Raw genomic sequence first — 20289 nt, forward strand, 5'->3', positions numbered from 1 at the left:
CGATGGCAACAGGTGAGCATTAGACAGTAGTAGAGAGTATTCCCGGATACAGAGACACACACACACACACGGCTCTGTCTGTGTGCGCGGCTCTGTCTGTGTGTGGCTCTGTGTCCGCGAATACGCTTTACTACTCTCTAATGCTCACCTATTGCCATTGTAAATGACAATACTATTTATTTGTTTAAAAAAAAAAATGTCATGAGCAATGCCAAAAGCTCTACCTTTAATAATGCCGAGACCATTGCATTGTAAATGCTTGTTAATTTTTCCTATTCTGTTTAGGAAACTGGGTGGTCGTCTTTATTAGACTTGGCCGTCTGAGTTTGCGGTTGAGCTGCTATTTTAGCAAAAGGCTTAACACCCAAATTATTGTTGACAATGGTCTTAAAAGCTTCTGCAAAAAATGTTGGCAACTGCCGGGGTTTATCGGCATCTGGGACATTGTGCAAAGCATTGGACACCTGGAATGCAATCAGGTGGTGGATGTCTACAAACTTTTGAAAATATCAAGAATAAACTGACTGCCTGCTTTTGTGGTTGGCACCAAAAAAAAGTACTGTGCAACTTCAGTTGGTTCAAAATACTTGGCTTCAACGTCCTGTAAGGCAGTTAGCCTATAATTTTTAGGAATGGATCTGTCACCTATTTTGTAAATAGGGGTAATGATTGATCTCTGCCAACTTTCTACAAATCAATAATCTAGTTCCAGAAAGTTGGCAGGGATCAATAATTACCCTCTATTTACAAAGGAGGTGACCGATCCAATCCTAAAAAGTATAGGCTAATTGCCTTACAGGATGTTGAAGCCAAGCATTTTGCCTCACTTATCCTTAAGGATCTGGCAGACTGGTCAAGAGAATGTAATTTAATACCAAAAAATCAAACCGGATTTATAAAGGGCATCTGAACTATCTTGAATATCCTGTCAATTTCTCTGATTGCTGAAAATGCAAAACCAGGAAACAGGACCTACATCTGTGTTATATAGATTTAAAAGCTGCTTTTGACAACGTGGACCGGAAACATATGTGGATTAAATTAAAATCCTGGAATATCCTGGAGAGAATATTGAGGGGCCTACTGCTGTTTTACACGGATACCTGGGTTTGTGTGAAGCTTGAGAAGGGAGCTAGATTATCCAGAAAGGTGTATACCACCATGGGTCTAAAACAGGGGTGAGTGCAGGCTCCGCACCCATTTAATTTATTCATCTCAGAAAGCTTGTTGGAATTAATTCACATTCACCGAAGTTGGGCAAATTAAAATTGTTGCATCTTGCCTACGCAGATCTAGTTTCTTTTTAACTAAGGTGGGCTTGACAAGACTATTAAACTAACTCTCTGAATGTCTGTTTGTAAATAAATTGGAACTTGATTTTTCTAAAACTAAATCAATGCTCATTACAAACTGAATAGCCTCTCCTCATAACATTAGGCTAAAAGCCAACCTTTTAGAGAATGTATCGTGCTACAAGTATTTGGGATTTTATGTAGATAAGTTATCATTTCAAGACCAGAAAAAAATATGACGCAGCGAGCGGGGGCCCGAACATTTGCCCATAAAGCACTTACAAAAGAAACTGGAGGGACCTTCATTAAGACCGTTATTGCGGACTATTTCTGCTAAAGGACTGCAAACACCAGTGCTGCTATGCATGGGAAGGATTCTGAATCTCTAAACCAACTAAACGAGTATTTATTTATAAAAAAGGTTCTACAGCTCCCTAAGACCGCCTCACCAGCGCAAATGTGCTTAAAGTTTGGGCTATTGAACGAAACATTGGGCAGAGACTACACATGCATAAAAGTGTTGCATCAGATAAAACAAAATGTAGAGGAAAATAGTCTCAACAAATCCTTATGGCAGGAATTGGAACAGGATAAAACCTCGCCAGCCAATATATTATTGGAACATGCACTAAAGGTTACCTGTACTGCTAATCTCTCGAATAAACATATGCCCTACCCAACCTTCAAGTTAACACTAAACAAGGCCGCAAAGTTCCATTCGCTGCTGGTTGATAAAGGCATATTTTCCAAAAGAACTCATTCTTAGACAGTGATCAATAGCTATAAATCACTGGAACAAGTGGCCTATTTGGACTCCACTTTTTCTTTTCACGTAAAAAGACAAATAATTGCATTGCGCTTTGGAAAGTTCCTCACTCTTGCAGATGCCCCGCGAATGGATGCATATGGAGAACCAAAAATGCAGGCTTTGTGGAAATAAAAAGGAAGATTTGGTTCATCTTGTATGCCACTGTAAGATACTGCAACCAGAGCAAATTACATTTCTACGGAGAGTGTTCTTGGACAGAGGCATATAATCTTGTAGAACCACGATTATAAGGGGACTGGATTCTACCAATTCCCAAATGAACTGCAAATTGATAGTTTTCAAGCATTCATGAACAAGGACTGAAAGCTAAATCAGCTCAATGAGAAAAGCTGAAGAATATTTTAATAATTATGTATATCTTATGTTTTTAGAACAATGTAACTTTTAGGTAATTTTTTGAAATGGTGCATGTAATATTGTCATGGTTTTAACTAACTGAATAGATTATTATGGTTCCAAATGTAGCAATTTGCTTACTTTCGGAATTTGAAAAATCTTTATTTAGGGACCTCGGCCAGAAACAAACTACATCCACTACCAGTGCAGGGCAGAGTCTTCTTTACAGCTGTAACTATTGTACATACAGCTGTTAATTCTAATATCTCTGCTTGTATGGCCCAGAAATGATCCTTTGGCTCCCTTCCAGGTGGTTTTACTCCAATGGGAAGTTTCTTTTGAAAATCCCCATAGTTTGCTTCTACATTCCTCGTTCAAGATTTCTCAGTGACCCCAGCCGAGCTGTGGAATGCCTTACGTGTTCAGTTACGTGAACAATCCTCTCATCCTGTTCAGGAAATCTTAGAGAATGCACATCTTTAAGTAATACTGATTACACAGCCACTTATGTAACACCAAAAAGCCCTTTTGGTGAGTTAGTGAATCACCTAATACATTAACTAAACCAAAACACAATTGTTCACCGGGCTTCCATGACGGTTCTGGGAAAATAGTGTTTTTGGATGGTATCGACTGAGCGGAACACTCCTGGTATCTGGGGGTACTTCTTCACTAGACACCCCCTCACCTAGGGCAGGAGATGAAATTACTGGTTGTCGTTGACTGACTGAAGCACACACCATCTAGACTGTACTAGCATGGGAAGGTCAACCCTTGAAAGTGGGCAGAATGTAACTGCCTCAGAGAGCTCTGTGCTTGGGGGGGGGGGGGGGGGGGGTCTGATAGTAGGGACCGAATCGTAGGTCTCGGGGTAACAGTCCTGTCCAGGTGGGGGGATGGAGTGCCCTGGTGTAAGGGCTTGTGCACAACACTGACCTCTGTGTGTGCCTGTTTCTTGGAGGTGGGGGCAGACACTTGCTCCTTGTAGTGAGTTTGTGGGTGACTGGGTGTGTGAGGTTGTGGTGGATTATTGGGTGAGGAATTGAATGAGCAGACATCTGGGTGAGTGAATGAGGTAGTGAGTGGGTGATAGAGGAGCGGGAAGGACAGTGGCAGAACAAGTAAGGAGGTGGAGGAGTGGTTAAATTTTAGATGAACGGGTTGGCTGAATTGAGTGAGTGAGCGACTGGTTTGAAAGCGTCACTGTTTGTAAGTTATAGTTGAGTGTCTTGGCAAGTGGGTGATAGATGGATGTGTGGCTGAGCCTTTACGTGAAACAGTGTTTCATTTGTTAAAAAAAAAAAAAAATATATATATATATATATATATATATATAATCATATTACACACACATACGTGCGAGGGCCCTCGTCATTAGGCCACTGCAGTTTACACTACCTATTGGCTGCGCCAACACAGGCTACTAACCATCACTCTCCTACAAGTGTGACAATTCCGACTATTCCAGCCCCACAAGCTATACGAATGGCTTGGGCAGCAGATATTGCAATTTTTTAAATGTTAAATGCATTAATAAAGAACTGTTGTGTTCATCTCTAAATTAGACAAACCGTGCCAACATTTGGCAGACTGTCATAAAGGCCGGTGTTGACAAATAGGTGCTGATGCCGAGCACCGGAAACCACAGTTGCAAATTAAGCACGGATGTGAAAGTTTGGTGAGTCAGGTAGTGGCTGAGTGAATTGGCGAATACTTCAGTTAGCGATTGATGGAGGAAAGGAGGGAGTCATTTCAATACGTAGATGTTTGTTAGGTGTGTTTGAGTGAGTGTAAGTAAGGGAGTGAATTGTTAAATGCTTGAGGGCGTGATTGTGTTACTGGAGTGTTATGAGTTATTTTGTGTTTAAATGAGTGTTTTGACGAGTGGGGGTGGATTTGTGAGCAGCTGTCTTGGTGAGGGAGTGGCTGTGTGAGCAGCTGCGCACTGTCTGGAGTTGGAAAGTGTTTTAGGGAATGGTTAATCGAGTGTCCTGGTGAGGATGTGGGAGAGTGTATGGATGAGTGACAGTGTCCCAATGAGGCAGTGGATGAGTGAGTTTGTGCCCCAGCAAGAGCGTCCCTTTGGGCACTCGCACAGTGCAGACTTTTAGCGGACTCGCCTCTTGGCAGAATTTGTAGGTTTGGTGTCAAAGTGAGATCAATGGGAGCTAAAACCTTCTACAAACGAGCTTCTCTTAGTGCTCCTGTCGCCACCATCGTTCTCACTCACCCCTCTCCCTGACATTCCTTCCTCCAGAATGTGAAACTGAGGCCTTGCCGTAAAGGGCCGGGGTGGGGGTTTTAGTGGGGTGCATCCATGAGTTACAGCTTGTAAGGGGGGTCATGCATGAAGGCTCCGAACACGCCTGTTTGCGACGGGGATGTATGTTTGCATCTTCTGCGCTCCTCTCCATCTCAGTGGTACCCTCGTTCCTCCATCCAGTTTCCATGGCAACGCTCTAGGGGTGTTTGTCATTCAGAGCACAGATTGTCTGGGATGAGAGTCTGATGGGGGAGGTGGGGTGCAATGGTGGAGACGAACGCGGGTGGGGGTCACTCTCATGGCCCAGGCAGTGGCAGCCCTAAAAATATAACCCTTAAGATCCTGTTACACTGCTAACTATATGAAAGGTATAGATGGGGTGGTGGCACCTAAAGAGGGAAACGGGGACTGGAGAGAGTTGGCGGAGGAATTTGGGTGAGGGAGGGCGCAGTTTCCACGAGCCCGGGCTGCCCTCTGTCCTGACTGTTATTGGGTGGGCTCGTTCTTTGCACTCCGAATATTCTACCCGTACCTTTGCTTGCCTTATTTTTTTACATCTCAACTAGAGTTGCATTTTACACCTTCACCTTGAAACGTCATTAAAAAAATTATATTATCTTTTAAGCGGTACGCCCTAGGGAGGCTGTCGTAGGTGCGTGTAAAACACCACCGCATCTTCTCAAGTGTTGCTATTCCTCTTGCTCACACCCTACTTTGTAGGAAAGCATTGCTCATTGTCTGACACGCCGCCTTCCAGCATTGCACGGTCTGTAGGTAGTGTCATGGGGCACCAGTTTACTTAAGGACAGCCATAGTCATGTACATGCTTAGCAGAGCCATCTCTCAGCCTGTGGGTCCTACAGCCTTGGGCAGAGAACGGAGTAGGCAGACTTCCGCTGGCAGAGCTACACTCAGGTTTCGCAGCTCTGAGCCGGACAGCAGTGATGCTCTGAGGTTACACAGCTTGTACAGGCCAACGAGTCGGGCAGCAGAGCCATCGCCCAGGTAACGTAGTTCTAGGGGCCCAGGTCTCCGACGTCAGGAATACGTCTGGTTATGGCGATCTTATTAGCTGTAGGCCGGACAGCAGAGCTATCTCGTGGAGCGTTTAATCCGGGTTTGGCTCCCACCGCGAAGTCTGTCTTGTCACCCGAGCTCATTCACCCTGGGTCTGCATAGCAAAACTGAGCACCTGTCGGGCAGCGCCTACACAGCAGCAGCAGGGCGTAGCTACCATCGCTGCAGCAGGTGCAGTGGCACCGGGGCTCAGAGTCCCGAGGGGATAACTGCTGCAGTTTTACCCTAACTGCAGTCAACGGGACGGTTTCCACACTTGCACCCGGGCCCATGGCGACCTTGGCACGGTGCTGGACAGAAAAGCTATACTTTGGTCCCACTTCAGAGTCAGACACGAGACTGCCTTGTAGCGCCAAATGGTCTGTAGCAGCTACCTCAAATCTTCCCTTGTTTCTTCCAGGCTCTCCGTACTACGACAATGTGCGGCCCCTCTGTTATAGCGACTCCGACGCCGTCCTCCTGTGCTTCGACATCAGCCGGCCGGACACCCTGGACAGCGCGCTAAAGAAGGTGAGTGGGCGCTATGACCTCGATGGAGGGCTGGGGAGTGCGTGCACCCAACTGCACCGAGGGTGGGCGAAACGGGGCCCAAATCAGGCTTGCGCTGAATTCTGCTACTGTAGGACACAGTTTAGCTCTCCCCATCTGCCTGTGGTGGGAGGGAGGAAAAGGACAGACCCAGAAACTGTAGCTCAGTCAATCTAGGCTTGTTTGTTTAACTTCAGTTCTGGTAGCAGTGGCGGCTCAACAAATCACAGGGCACAACTTTTTTTTTTTCTTAAAGGCTCCTGCCTACTTTCACTTTGGCACAACCAAAGCTTTAAGTGTTTTCGTGCAGGGTGTTTAGGGGAGCAGTCCGGAGTGTGCCTAAATCTCGATTTACCATTTACATCAGGTACTCGCATGCACTACTGCAACACATGGATAGATTTTGCCTTGCATGCTCACATTTCACACATTCGAGCCATGGATAGCCACAATATGTCACTGATTGACAATATCATGCTATGGGCAGGGCATGCTTAGGAGGAGTATCATCCTGTCATGAATGTCCATCGTATGCTAGGAATTGTCTTCATTATGCCTGAGCAAATATTTTACCAGTGAAGGGCATCATCGTGCCGTGGATGCCCACAATAGGCCAGGAATTCACACCATTATGCCAGGGCCAGCATTCTACCAAAGAAAGGGAGTGCATGCGCATGGAGGCCCACCCTATGCATAGTTGTCCACCATTTTGTCAGGGCACTCAATACAAAGTGTGGGCACAATCATGCCATAGCTGCCCAAAGTGTGCCAAAAATGACCACCAATATACCAGGGCTGTTTTTTTTTTTTGGGGCAGAGGTGGGCAATATCTTTTAATCTCCAATTTTTCAGTTGGATTTAGATTCTGGCCACATGCATATTGTTTCTTTGTGTCCTTTACCCTCTGCTTGTCACAAACGATAGTGATAGTGTAAGAACTTACAATGAGACTGACCTTGCCAGTCTAGTTGTGTGATTAGCGTTTTTCTGATTTTACAGCACGCCAATTCTGATTTGTAATATTTGGTGTGTTTTCCCTATGCAGTGGAAAACAGAGGTGCTGGATTTCTGCCCCAGCACCAGGATGCTGCTGATTGGCTGCAAGTCTGACCTTCGCACAGACCTGAGCACGCTCATGGAGCTTTCCCACCAGAAACTAGTTCCAGTGTCATTTGAGCAGGTGAGTGTGCCCCGAATCTACCCAAAGTCAGGGGCAGTGATTTCCTCAAGCAGACAAGAGCACGGGCGGGAGATCAGTGCTTAATTTGTGCCGGTGGTTGCAGGTGTTGGCCACCGGCATTCATTTTTGGGGATTTTTCATCATTCGACATTGACCCAGAGCAAGATAAAGACCGGAAAGTGAAGTAGATTTTTTTTTTTAACTGGGATAAAAGGAGAAAGGTGAAAACGAACCTGCAAGCGTTAGATATAGGAGTCAAGTATAGTGGTGGTAGAATCCGAATTAGACAGCCTTGCTATCAGGCATCCTTGGAATGCTGCAACAGTGGGCACTTTAGAAAAACACTGGGCCGCTCCACCTTTTTATTTGTATAAATTAAGACCTGGGGACGTTTCACTAACTGGTAAACAGGTTTTTCTAAGCGGCAGCCACAAGAAAAGGGGTCCCTTTTGGCAAGTAAAACCAGGTTGCTTGGGAGTCTCACAAGTAGCAATGGGGAGGTTGTGCTCTGACAATCTGGCGGAGATTGCCCCGGGGCATACCTATGAAAGTCATGGCAGAACATTGGCGAGATCCCAAAGGTAGCCATGGGTACACCGTTTAACTGAGAGGCAGGAGTTGCAGTTTCCATTGAGCACTTTGGGTGAGACGGAAACCTCTGCTGCCAGCAGAGGATAGTGAAAAGGGATGTCTTATCAGCAGGTTGCTGTAGTGACTCTCAGTCAGACCAACCTGAAGGCAATGTGGTCTAGTTGGCAGTATGAGACCAGGGAGTGTGATTCTAATGGCAATCTGGTTCAGAAGAACCTAGCCAAGGACAAGGGCTGCTCTTTGGGACTAGTGTATCCCACAGACCGCGATGGAGTCCCACAAGCAGACCGGGGCAGGAAGTCCTACTAAAAGGCAATTGCAGGTCTTCCCGCAACATGGATAATGGGCTGTCTGTTAAGGCCCAACACATTCCACCTGCTGGCAAGGCCCAACACATTCCACCCGCTGGCAAAAGTTCCCCATCAGTTATGGTTGTTGTTGTCAATTCTAAGACTGGGATGGCATAGGTGGCTAGCTGGCAATGAGTCCCATGGTGTAGACACAGGACCTGTTTCTGTGTAGTAATGACTTGGCTTGTGGTACCTTGAGGAGCATAGTGCTGGGAAACCCTTGTTGGGTAGCTATGCGCTTTATGAATTTGGTAATATAATAATGTTAATGATGAAGGCCTGCTGGCAGCAGGCGGTTGCTTGGTAAAGCCAGCTGACGGTGACTAAAGTTCAAAATTACCATCTGCCTCTCCATCCTCTTGGGTGCATGCTATCTTTTTCTTGTGCCTGGTTCTGCACTTATGGTTGATCTTGGAGATATTCAACATCTGCTCTCAAGGGCGGGTCCGCTGCATATTTAAGTTCCCAAATGCATATGTATCCAAGAGTCTGTCTCCATGTTAGCATTGTGGAACACTCTCTATATCCCAACGCAGTCCACATGAAAGTGCTCCTAAGAGCTCTGTTTTTTCTGAAGAAGTGACTGGCAACTTTTACTCTTGTTTGCCCATTGCTACCTCTGGTCTCTAAGGTCATGAAGTCAGTTGTAGAAACAGCAAGCAAACTGACTCCGGAAGCACATGAGTATTACTGTATTTTGTATTCGTCCATTCATTAGCCCCTCTGCAACGAACAGGGGCATTTTAGGGAATAATAGCAGGAGAAGGGGTCAAATCCATGATTTTATTTATGTGCAAATCTTTGATGTAATTTCTGTGACACCCACATTTTGGTTAATCCGCGTCCGTGGTTCCTGATGTTCCTTAACCCTCATGTAGCCACTCTTGCCCCTTCACTGTCTAAAGATGCAGTGTCCTGACCTATTCTGCTTGTCCTTTCTTATTTCCACAGGGTTGTGCTGCATCCAAGCAGTTAGGTGCTGAATTGTACCTGGAGAGCTCCGCCTTCACCTCGGAGAAGAGTGTGCATAGCATCTTCCGGAGCGCCTCCACGCTGTGCATGAACAAGGCCCCACCCCCAGTGCGCAAGACTCCTGTGCGCAGCTTGTCCAAGCGGCTGCTGCACCTCCCTAGCCGCTCTGAGATCATCTCCTCCACCTTCAAAAAGGAGAAAACCAGAAGCTGTTGCATCATGTAAGACCTGCAGCTCCTCCCGCCGCCGGGAGGGGGGTCACTCATTGACATTGGACATTATTTTGCGTTTTTCAAGGTCACCGCTTGGCGGGAGGGGGCAGAGGGAGGGGCTTGGACAGGCTGGGCCTGCTGTTGAGGGTTGTGCTGGACCAGGCCCTCACACCTAGGGGCTACCCAGGGAGACACCCAGGGGGTACCCAAGGGAACCAACAGACTAAGGCGAGTGGGCTGGGGGAAGCGGCGAATGGTGAACCGTTCCCCTCTCCGTGCCAGCAATACATTTGCACAAAGACTTTTAATGCACATTAGGGGGAGATCTGAGAGCTGGGTAAAATTTGAAGAATCCAATTCTTTTACCCCCTTTCTGGGCCCCCCCATCTTTTCCTTCCAGTGCTGGCCCAGTATCCTAAAAGTGGGCATCACCAACCGCGCCAAGTAGTTAAACACCAGTGGCAGCTGCACTACTAGCTTTCCAGAAACTGAAGGGAGCAGTGTAAAAAAAAATATTAGTAGCAAATCTTCCTCCTCCAAGGTGGTTCTCGGGCTAGGCAGGGGTTTTGGGAGTTCAATTGTATGTTCAACTTAAAGCTGTGAAAAGTTTTCTTTTTTGCTGAAGGCCAGTGGGAAGGGACTGGTGTAAGTTATAATTTTTTTTAAGGTTACATCTGTTAAAAGTGTTTGCTCAATGTCCCAGAACTAATAAAATTGTATTTATTGAAAGGATAAATTCATGATGTCACAATGAAGTCCTAACACAAGCGAACACCTCACGAGGTGGTCGGTAATGGTGGCTATGACCTATTATGAGTGTGTGTGTGATTGCTTTTTTCATCTTTCAAAGGTTGCAAAAGCTACTCCATTAAGATGAGTGCCTCAGAACTGCCCAGTCTTGGAATTTTTCTTCCATAGTCCTTGAAATACTTCGATTTTTCCTCTACCTGTGCAATGTATCTGTTTGCGTCTTTGTTTCCATGTATCTTTTTAGGCCTTTTTTGATAGCTGAGCTGCCTGCATGATTTACAGGTCACAATTCTTTCAATTATGTACATGGAGTGGGCTTTGGCTATGCCTGTAGGAGCATTCCTATTTCACCTTGCATTATACATGTATCTTTCTGTCGCTTAGGGAGTGTTGCAATGCAGGAGGGACTATTTCACATCTAAAGGTAAACTGCATCATCACTCATTACATTCTATATCTCCTACATGCCCTATATGCAGAAAGCAACCCTTTTTTGTTGCTTAAAAAAAGTTTAGTCTGGACTTGTGTGTGGATTTTCCCGGTTTGCGCCCCCCCTCATTGTCCTCGACCCCCCCCCCTTGGCTTTCCTGCTATCTTTCTGTTTACATTTATTTCCTCTAGTTTTTTGGGCTCGACTGGCGTTAGTAGCACGCATACGCTGCTCTCGCCATTGCTAGCGCCTTTTGCAAACGATTCAGCCAAAGCTAAACATGCACGCGTATACTGATGGACAAAGATGGCTTCTCTCGCCATTCAGCCAAAGCTAACATGCACGCATACGTACGGACAGTGGACAGTCCGACGCCATCTTGTTTTAATTAGCGTGGACTTGCACGGCTGTGCTTGTTTTCTACAGAACTGTATATCAGGTTTTTGTGAAGTTTTTTTTCCGGTGGTTCGCTGGAAGGAAGGTGCTGCGGACTGCACAAGAAACCACCAACTATCTCGGTGAGCCACCAAGAATGGCCAAATGTTTATATACAAATGTTGCTTTCATATGCCTCGAATATACAAAATACCCTGCCAGTGCATGCATACCATCTGCACACTTAAACTTACAAGCATTGCTTAGATTTCATTTGTTTACATACTTCTGCCATCTGGTGGTTACAAGTGGAAATGTTACAAAAGCACAGCATCTCTTTTAAATGACCTGCATTTACAATGCAATAGGTCTCGCGTTTACGCAAGTTTAAGCTATTGGTATTGTAAATGACAATGCCATTTATTTATATTTTTAAAAACAAAAATAAGGCATTGTTATTTCCAATGTCAATAGCTCAAACTTGCGTAAATGCGAAACCTATTGCATTGCAAAAGCTTGTTTTTTCTCCTCATGAATTTTTTTCTTATTTTTCTGCATCTCTCGGTTTTCCTTTTTCTGTTTTCGCATGAAAGGTTTGCAAAAACCAGAAAGCCTGGCTTTAATAAAATAAGACCTACAAATGCTGTTCATGTGTTGGCTTATTAAAGCAAGGCTTATAAATTTGCCAAGGCTTCGTATTGTTTAGTACAGATGAGTCTTTGGAGAGTTGAAATATTGGTTGCCTTCAGGTTGTTTTCTGGTTTCCTGTGCATGTAATAACTTCCACTTCAATCCTGCTTTTCCTTTTAGCTTTTATTTTCCTTTGGTTTACTAATATTATTGAAACTGAACAAGCTAAATCTCATGTTTGTTGGTGCAAAAATCGCACTGGTGGATCCCCAACAGGGCATACCATTCACACAATCCTCCTGTCCTTGGTGCCTCAGATCAATGTGGCGGTCAGCTCTTGTCAGTTGTACGTAAAGTTATGAAGATGCATCAAACCCTTACTGAGTCTTCAATAATATTAAATCCAACCCCAGTTTGCGCAAGCCCATGGCCCATGTGTTCCTTTATGTGTTGGTAATCTACTATTGTAGCTTCTGAATCTTTCACTGAGGATTGTTGTTAGAAAGTGCCCTCTTTCTGCATGGTTGCCCCCACTTTTTGCTGAACAGCTGATGTGCTTTGACTGAGTGTGTCCTGGGCTCCTGCTAATCAGGTGCCCAGGGCCTATGTTCTTTCCCTAAAACTGCATTGAAACCCAAACCCAATTGGCATCTCTGGCCACAGGTCAGCCCCAGGAAAAATGTACCACAGGTACCCAGGGCACTGTGACCAGGGAAGACCCCTATGGGCTGCAGCACTTCTTGTGCCACCCTCAGAGGTCCTGTACCTTTATGCACACGCACACTGCCTTTGCAGGCTGTGTGTCTTGGTGCAGAACAAAGTGAAGAGTCGACATGGCACACCTCCATGTGCCATGCATACAACCCACTGCCTTGGCATAGACCAGTCACCCCTCTAGCTGGTGCACTATAACAGTGGTGAAGGTACAGGTGCATGAGCCCTATACCCCTACAGTTTCTAAGTGCATTCTTAGACACTGTGTGTAGTGCTGCCATTAAGATTATACAGTGCTGGGAGTATGTCATTATGAATTTCACCATAGGAACAGAACAGGGTCTAGGCTCCTCTACAGTAAGGCTAAGCCTATTTAAATCACAAAAACAAAACTGCCAGTACTGGAAGTACTTTTTCCTTTATTTTTCAAAGATCAGCTATGAATCAAACATAGCAGTCTATTCTTTCTTTTATTGCTAGTTTTTTATATACTCATTTTTTATTGTCAGAACACTTTTTAATTTTCTCAGTTTCTGAACAAATTTTTTTGGTGCATATACAAACTGTACAAATATACAAAATATACAATTTTTACAAGATTTACAGTAACTGTCTTCTAACTTCCACACAACACATCCATACCATATCTTTCACACTACAAACGCTCAAGTCACATTCATACATATAACAAATAAAAAAAATGTTACCTCTGAGGTATAGGTCAGCGTCAACACGAAATTATTTGTATTGCAAGAGGTTTAAACAAATTAAATGAGTCACAGTTTTTTAGATTTCTTATACTTCAAACAGTTAAAATCAAATACTATATTAATCTAGTGTCTCTAAACCCTTTTATTTGTTGACCAAGACCACAACAGATCTACACGTTTCGAACACCCTGATTGCAGGGTTCTCCTCAGGATCAGACCGATTTCTAGGGGAAGAAGAGAAATATGTTCCAAAATTAGGCTATCCTGTTGAATAATGTCCAAAATAATTCTGTAAAGCAGCCACCAACCGGCTAAAACCAACATACCTTATGAGTCAAGTTAAAGGTGTCTCTCAGGACTGTAGTAGATGTTGTGTTAGATACACTGAAACACAAAAACACAATACACATACATTACAGGCTAATCCTGCTTTATGGATGCCGGTGTTGCACATACATTATAGGTGAATCCTGCTCTATGGAGGCCGGTGCTACCCATTTTGGCAGTTAATAAATCCACTCACCTCGCAAGCAACTGAAGATCGCTTGAGGTGCCTGTGGGTAAAAAAGAAAGCACAATGCCGTTATTCAATTATCTGCCTTAAAGAGCGCAATTCGAAAACTGCTGTCGCTTTTTGTTTAAACGGCTTACCCGTTAATGAAATGCGGTTCGCTGTACCAGGCGTTCTTGTGGCTCGGGGCTAGTGGTTCAAGTTGCCGCCATCTCTTTACAAACAATGCGTTCAATGCACGCAGTCCTGTAATAAACAGCCCGAAATTAGCCAATGCGACCCGTTTTTAAACAGCGTAAGGCTTCAAACAAGAGGTAAATAAGCTTTCTTGCACTTTCGCATAACCTACTCACTTGTCAGTTTCTCACAATGTGGCGTCTCCGCAGTGTAGGCAAGCAATCCTTCAGTGCGAGTAGCTCCCGGTCATGTGACCTTGTTGCTTTTAAAGGAAACGCGTCGTTTTTTCGTTTGCAACTTTATTAAGGTGAAATTGTGCAGGCACACCTATGTTATTCAATGAGGCAATGTTCACAAGTATTATCGTTTTTCATGTCTGTGGCATAAAGAGTTCTAAGCTGAACGCAATGTTACGGAGAGCACACGAAATTTCTGAAAAATGTCAGCCCAGATGCATTCTGGTTGCGAGAGTTGGTTAAGCATATGTGGAATATACCATACCAGACCAGAATGTTTATCCCCTCGTGCCCAACTAATGCACAGAAGTAGAACCAGGGTGGTTCACCATATTTAATACTGGAATGGGTCGTCGCAAGTTGGGATGTGTTGCTCAGGTATTACCTTTAAAGATTTCTGAGATCTCATTCAATCCCCTGGTGGCAGTGTTGAATTTCATTATTAAAAATGCTTCCCGTTGTGACAACCTTAAGTCCAAATTTCCTCCTCTTGGATCAGTTTCAATCTTCGAAATGATCGTCCACCGACGGTCACTTTCATTATGTCCTTGTGAGTTCCAATGTTGTACCAATGGTGCATTGGGGACCTGACGTCTTATTCTAGACTTGTGCTGAGTAATTCGTTGCCGTGCCTCCTGTGTCGTTTTTCCAATATAGAGCTTCGGGCATGGGCACCAAATCCCATATATTATATTCTTTGTCAGACAATTTGTAAACATGAGGTGTTTCCAGTGTATTTTATCAAAACTGAAGACAGACCCTTCTGTTGAAGGACAGCAGACACATTGGCACATTTGTGGTGTCCAACTATTGCAGGAAGTCCCAGCATACCTCTTAATGTCAATCTAGGTTCACGGGGCAAAGCTGCCCTGACAATATGATTGGCCACACTTTTTTCTTTTTTAAAAGCAAAAAGGGGGGGGTTCATGAAATTCGCAGTGTAAGTCTTTGACTAGATGCCAATTTTGCATCACCATTTTCCGTAGTTGGTGTGCATTGGGGCTAAAAGTGGTAACCCATACAATCCGTTTTTGTTCCTGACGGGTTTTATTTTTTAACAATGTTTCCCTTGGTACCCACCACGCTCTTCTCAGTGAGTTTATTTTAAAGAGTTTTTTAGGGTAGCCCCTAACAAGTAACCGATCCGAGAGTGCATTTGCATGTATAAAATACTCCTCTTTGTTGGAACAATTCCTCTTAATTCTTAAAAACTGCCCAAAGGGTAGATTTTGTTTGAGGCTTCTTGGATGGTGACTTGTATAATGTAGGGCTTTATTCCTATCAGTTGGCTTTCGGAATAAGGTTGTTCCCAGGGTACCATCAATAGCATATACTTTGACATCTAGAAAATTGATTGATTGCTCGCCACATGACTAAATTTAATATCTTCTGTTCTCATGTTAAGCCATGCCAGAAATTCATCCAATTTTTCATGTGTTTTCGTCCATATGAAGAAGACGTAGTCTATGTATCGCATACATTTAGTAATATGCTTAGCGTATGGATTGTTATAGATGAAGAGATTTTCATATAGCCCCATAAATAGTACGGCTAATTCCGGTGCGAAGGGGCAGCCCATGGCTACCCCTTTAATTTGAAAAAAGAAATCTGAGTCAAATTCAAAATTTTTCTGCAGTGCAAATTTGGTCAATCGAAGGATTTAGTCTGTAGGGACCCTGCTTGGTTGTTCCCGGAACTAGCAACAACATCGTCTCTTTTTAACTTATCAGATCGTGAGTTATCCCCTTCCGAAATAACTGTCCTGGAGAAGGGACTTTCTTTCGTCCCAGTAAGACCCACAGAATTTGTGAAAATGAAGGTGGAAGCTATAGAATTTTGTAGGAAAATAAGTCTAAACTTTTTTCAAGGATACGCCGGAAATAATGAATAAAGAAACCACTGGTCTTAGACCTAAATCAAATTTTTGTCCACCAACTTATAAAACGCCAAAAGAGGTACTTACCTTTGAAAGAGCCATCTTAGGAGGGATTACAGCGTTGGAGAAAAGGAAACAATTTGTTAATTACAATTTGAGTAAAAATGAAAAGGATGCCATTGTTTCATTAAAAAATGACAAATCGCTTATAATAAAACAAGCGGATAAAGGGGGTACAGTAGTCCTTTGGGACATTAACAAATACAAGAGGGAAGTCAGATGTCAACTAGACGACCAAACTTGTTACAGAAAGATCACTCACAACCCGGTCAAAGAACTTCAAAATGAACTGTTCAACATCCTCCAAGAAGGCCATGATTTGGGATTTCTTGCACCAAAAGAATGATCTTTTCTTCAAAATAAAAATCCCAGAACACCACTATTCTATATCTTACCAAAGATACATAAAGATCCTAAGGAGCCTCCTGGACGCCCAATAATTTCAGGGTGCGATTCACTGATCGAACCGGTGTCAAAGTACATCGATCACTTTTTGAAACCACTTGTCTCCAAAGTCCAAGCTCACCTAAAGGACACAACCGCATTTATCAACCAATTGACATCGATTGAATTTGATGAAAATAAACAATTAATGGTCACCATGGATGTCGTGTCCTTATACACACAGATACCACAAGAGCAAGATTTGGAAACCTTGGAATTCTTTTTGGACCAACGGGAACAACCAAGCAGGGTCCCTACAGACTATATCCTTCGATTGGCCAAATTTGCACTGCAGAAAAATTATTTTGAATTTGACTCAGATTTCTTTTTTCAAATTAAAGGGGTAGCCATGGGCTGCCCCTTCGCACCGGAATTAGCCGTACTATTTATGGGGCTATATGAAAATCTCTTCATCTATAACAATCCATACGCTAAGCATATTACTAAATGTATGCGATACATCGACGACGTCTTCTTCATATGGACGGAAACACATGAAAAATTGGATGAATTTCTGGCATGGCTTAACATGAGAACAGAAGATATTAAATTTAGTCATGTGGCGAGCAATCAATCAATTTTCTAGATGTCAAAGTATATGCTATTGATGGTACCCTGGGAACAACCTTATTCCAAAAGCCAACTGATAGGAATAAAGCCCTACATTATACAAGTCACCATCCAAGAAGCCTCAAACAAAATCTACCCTTTGGGCAGTTTTTAAGAATTAAGAGGAATTGTTCCAACCAAGAGGAGTATTTTATACATGCAAATGCACTCTCGGATCGGTTACTTGTTAGGGGCTACCCTAAAAAACTCTTTAAAAAAAACTCACTGAGAAGAGCGTGGTGGGTACCAAGGGAAACATTGTTAAAAAAACACGCAGGAACAAAAACGGATTGTATGTGTTACCACTTTTAGCCCCAATACACACCAACTACGGAAAATGGTGATGCAAAAGTGGCATCTAGTCAAAGACTTACACTGTGAATTTCATGACCCTCCCCCCCCCTTTTGCTTTTAAAAAAGAAAAAAGTGTGGCCAATCATATTGTCAGGGCAGCTTTGCCCCGTGAACCTAGATTGACATTAAGAGGTATGCTGGGACTTCCTGCAATAGTTGGGACACCACAAATGTGCCAACTGTGTCTGCTGTCCTTCAACAGAAGAAGGGTCTGTCTTCAGTTTTGATAAAATGCACAGGAAACACCTCACGTTTACGAATTGTCTGACAAAGAATATAATATATGGGATTTGGTGCCCATGCCCGTAGCTCTATATTGGAAAAATGACACAGGAGGCACGGCAACGAATTACTCAGCACAAGTCTAGAATAAGACGTCGGGTCCCCAATGCACCATTGGTACAACATTGGAACTCACATGGACATAATGATAGTGACCTTCGGTGGACGATCATTTCGAAGATTGAAAATGATCCAAGAGGAGGAAATTTGGACTTAAGGTTGTCACAACGGGAAGCATTTTTAATAATGAAATTCAACACTGCCACCAGGGGATTGAATGAGATCTCAGAAATCTTTAAAGGTAATAACTGAGCAACACATCCCAACTTGTGACGACCCATTCCAGTATTAAATCTGGTGAACCACCCTGGTTCTACTTCTGTGCACTAGTTGGGCACGAGGGGATCCACATTCTGGTCTGGTATATTCCACATATGCTTAACCAACTCTCGCAACCAGAATGCATCTGGGCTGACATTTTTCAGAAATTTCGTGTGCTCTCCGTAACATTGCGTTCAGCTTAGAACTCTTTATGCCACAGACAACATGAAAAACGATAATACTTGTGAACATTGCCTCATTGAATAACATAGGTGTACTATACTAAAACTAACCCCCTAACTAGGCCGTTGGCCTTGTGTCCCCACCCCCCTTCCCTTTAACCTCCGCGGGTACCTGTGGTATGTACGTCCATGTGACATCTAGATCTACCTCCCTGATGCGCCTGTGCCCAGGTTTGTCCTTAAATAGTGTCTACGCCTCACTCGAGTCTTCCTGTCCGGGATGCCTGTCTCTGTTGCAATGTCCCAGCTAGATCGGGGGTAGGCTGCGCGATCTCAATCCCACCCTGCTAGTCTAACCAATGCCCGTCCTGCTCCACTCCTCCATCGTGCTCAATGACACCCCCTCCGTATCAGGTGCACAGCTTTCCTCTCCAACCAACCGTGGCCCAACTTCCGATTCACTGTTTGCATGTGTACTTGGAGTCGCCCCCCCCCCCTGGGCTTTCAGATTCCACTCGTTCTCTCCCTGCAAGATAAGTTTGATACAATGTCCAAAAATTCTTAGGGCGGCTTTTTGGAGGCAGTAGTTCACTGTAGCTCCCCGCCTGTGTGCTACAATACACCATATCTCGTGCCCATCTAGTTCTGGTTAGGAGTGGTCCTCTCATCCAGCAGTGTGCTACAACTCTTGTTGCCATTGGCATCCCCATATCCGTGAGTCTGCGAAGTGCCACCGGGAGCCGCCTGGAGTTGCCAATGAGTGCCAAGCCTTGTTCCGGGGACATGTCTAACTCCAGTATTTTGCTCATTTCGGAGAAAATATCTCGCCAGAACGACTGGATACCCGGGCAGGTCCATGCCAGATGCATGAAGTCCGCGTCAGCGGCATGACAGCGTTCACAGTCCGCTGATGGCCGCAGACCATATCTGTGGAGTCTCTCCGGGGTGTAATACACCCTCTGCAGGAACTTGAAGTGGATCAATCTTTGTCTGCCATTAAGCGATATCCTCTTCGTGCTTTCGCAGCAGTACCGCCACGTTGCGTCCTCTAGCGTGGTGGCCAGGTCTCTTTGCCAGGCCAATCTTGCTTTCATGACCTGATGATCGCCTTGTGATCTAGCCACCCTGTACAGGTTCGTGAGAGGCTTCAGAGGCTCCTTAGCCTTGATGACAAATGACAACTCCAGAACCTCAGGGGGTTCTGCTATGTCTGGACCTAGCAGCTCCGAGAGTGCACTCCGAGTCCTGTGAAAGTGGAAACACTGCAGAATAGGCACTTCTCTGCTATCGCCGCGCACCTGATCCCAGGTTTCGGCCACACTGTTTAGAAAGAGGTCGCCTGCTCGATGGAGATCAAGTTTCGCCAGCTCTGACACCTTTTTCTGCCATGGGCGGTAGACAGAGCATCCACTCCAGCGGCATCACTGGGGAGTATAGTAGCGCTCCTCCCTGTCGTTGTAGGAGTGAGGGCCAGGCATGGTTGGTGGCAGTAATGGAGTCGAACACTCCTATTCTACGATCTAGGGGCATGCAGATCGTGGCTGGAAGAGGCCGCGGGTGCGCGAAAAGTCACTCCATACGTACATGCGGGATCATTTTGTCTCTGAATCCATGTGTGCAGGTGCGATGCCTGAGCCGTTCGGTAGTAAAGTTCAAGATTTGGGGCTGCCAGGCCTCCCAGGTTGTAGGGCAAAGTGAGCGTCGACCATTTGACCCTCGGCCGCTTTCCCGCCCACGTCAAGCTGATCATGAGGCTCGTTAGCCTCTGAAAGAAGGCTTTGGATAGCACAATTGGGAGGGCATTAAAGAGGAACAGGGTACGCGGCAACACTACCATCTTCATGATGGCTATGCGGCCCATAAGAGTGAGAGGCAATTTACTCCAAATCGCTATATAATCTTCCAATTTGCTGACCGCTCTGCCAAAGTTTTGACTAATGAGTAGGCCTGGGTCTGTATGTATTTGTATTCCAAGGTACCTAATCGGGTCTTCTGACC

At 44.6% G+C, this 20289-nt stretch overlaps 1 protein-coding gene across 1 annotated transcript in view; it reads left to right on the forward strand.

Annotated features, from left to right (window-relative positions):
• The window catches only part of RND1 (Rho family GTPase 1), a 43204-nt gene extending 32838 nt beyond the window's left edge, over positions 1 to 10366 (forward strand). The window contains exons 3-5 of the mRNA XM_086963727.1: positions 6198 to 6307; positions 7371 to 7505; positions 9398 to 10366. Coding sequence (XP_086819853.1) covers positions 6198 to 6307; positions 7371 to 7505; positions 9398 to 9643 — 491 coding nt within the window. The 3' untranslated portion in view covers positions 9644 to 10366. The remainder of the gene's footprint in view (positions 1 to 6197; positions 6308 to 7370; positions 7506 to 9397) is intronic.
• Positions 10367 to 20289: the final 9923 nt, after the last annotated feature.

This window comes from Lissotriton vulgaris, chromosome 1_1 (genome assembly GCF_964263255.1).
Source record: "Lissotriton vulgaris chromosome 1_1, aLisVul1.2, whole genome shotgun sequence".
Taxonomy (NCBI): Eukaryota; Metazoa; Chordata; class Amphibia; order Caudata; family Salamandridae; genus Lissotriton; species Lissotriton vulgaris.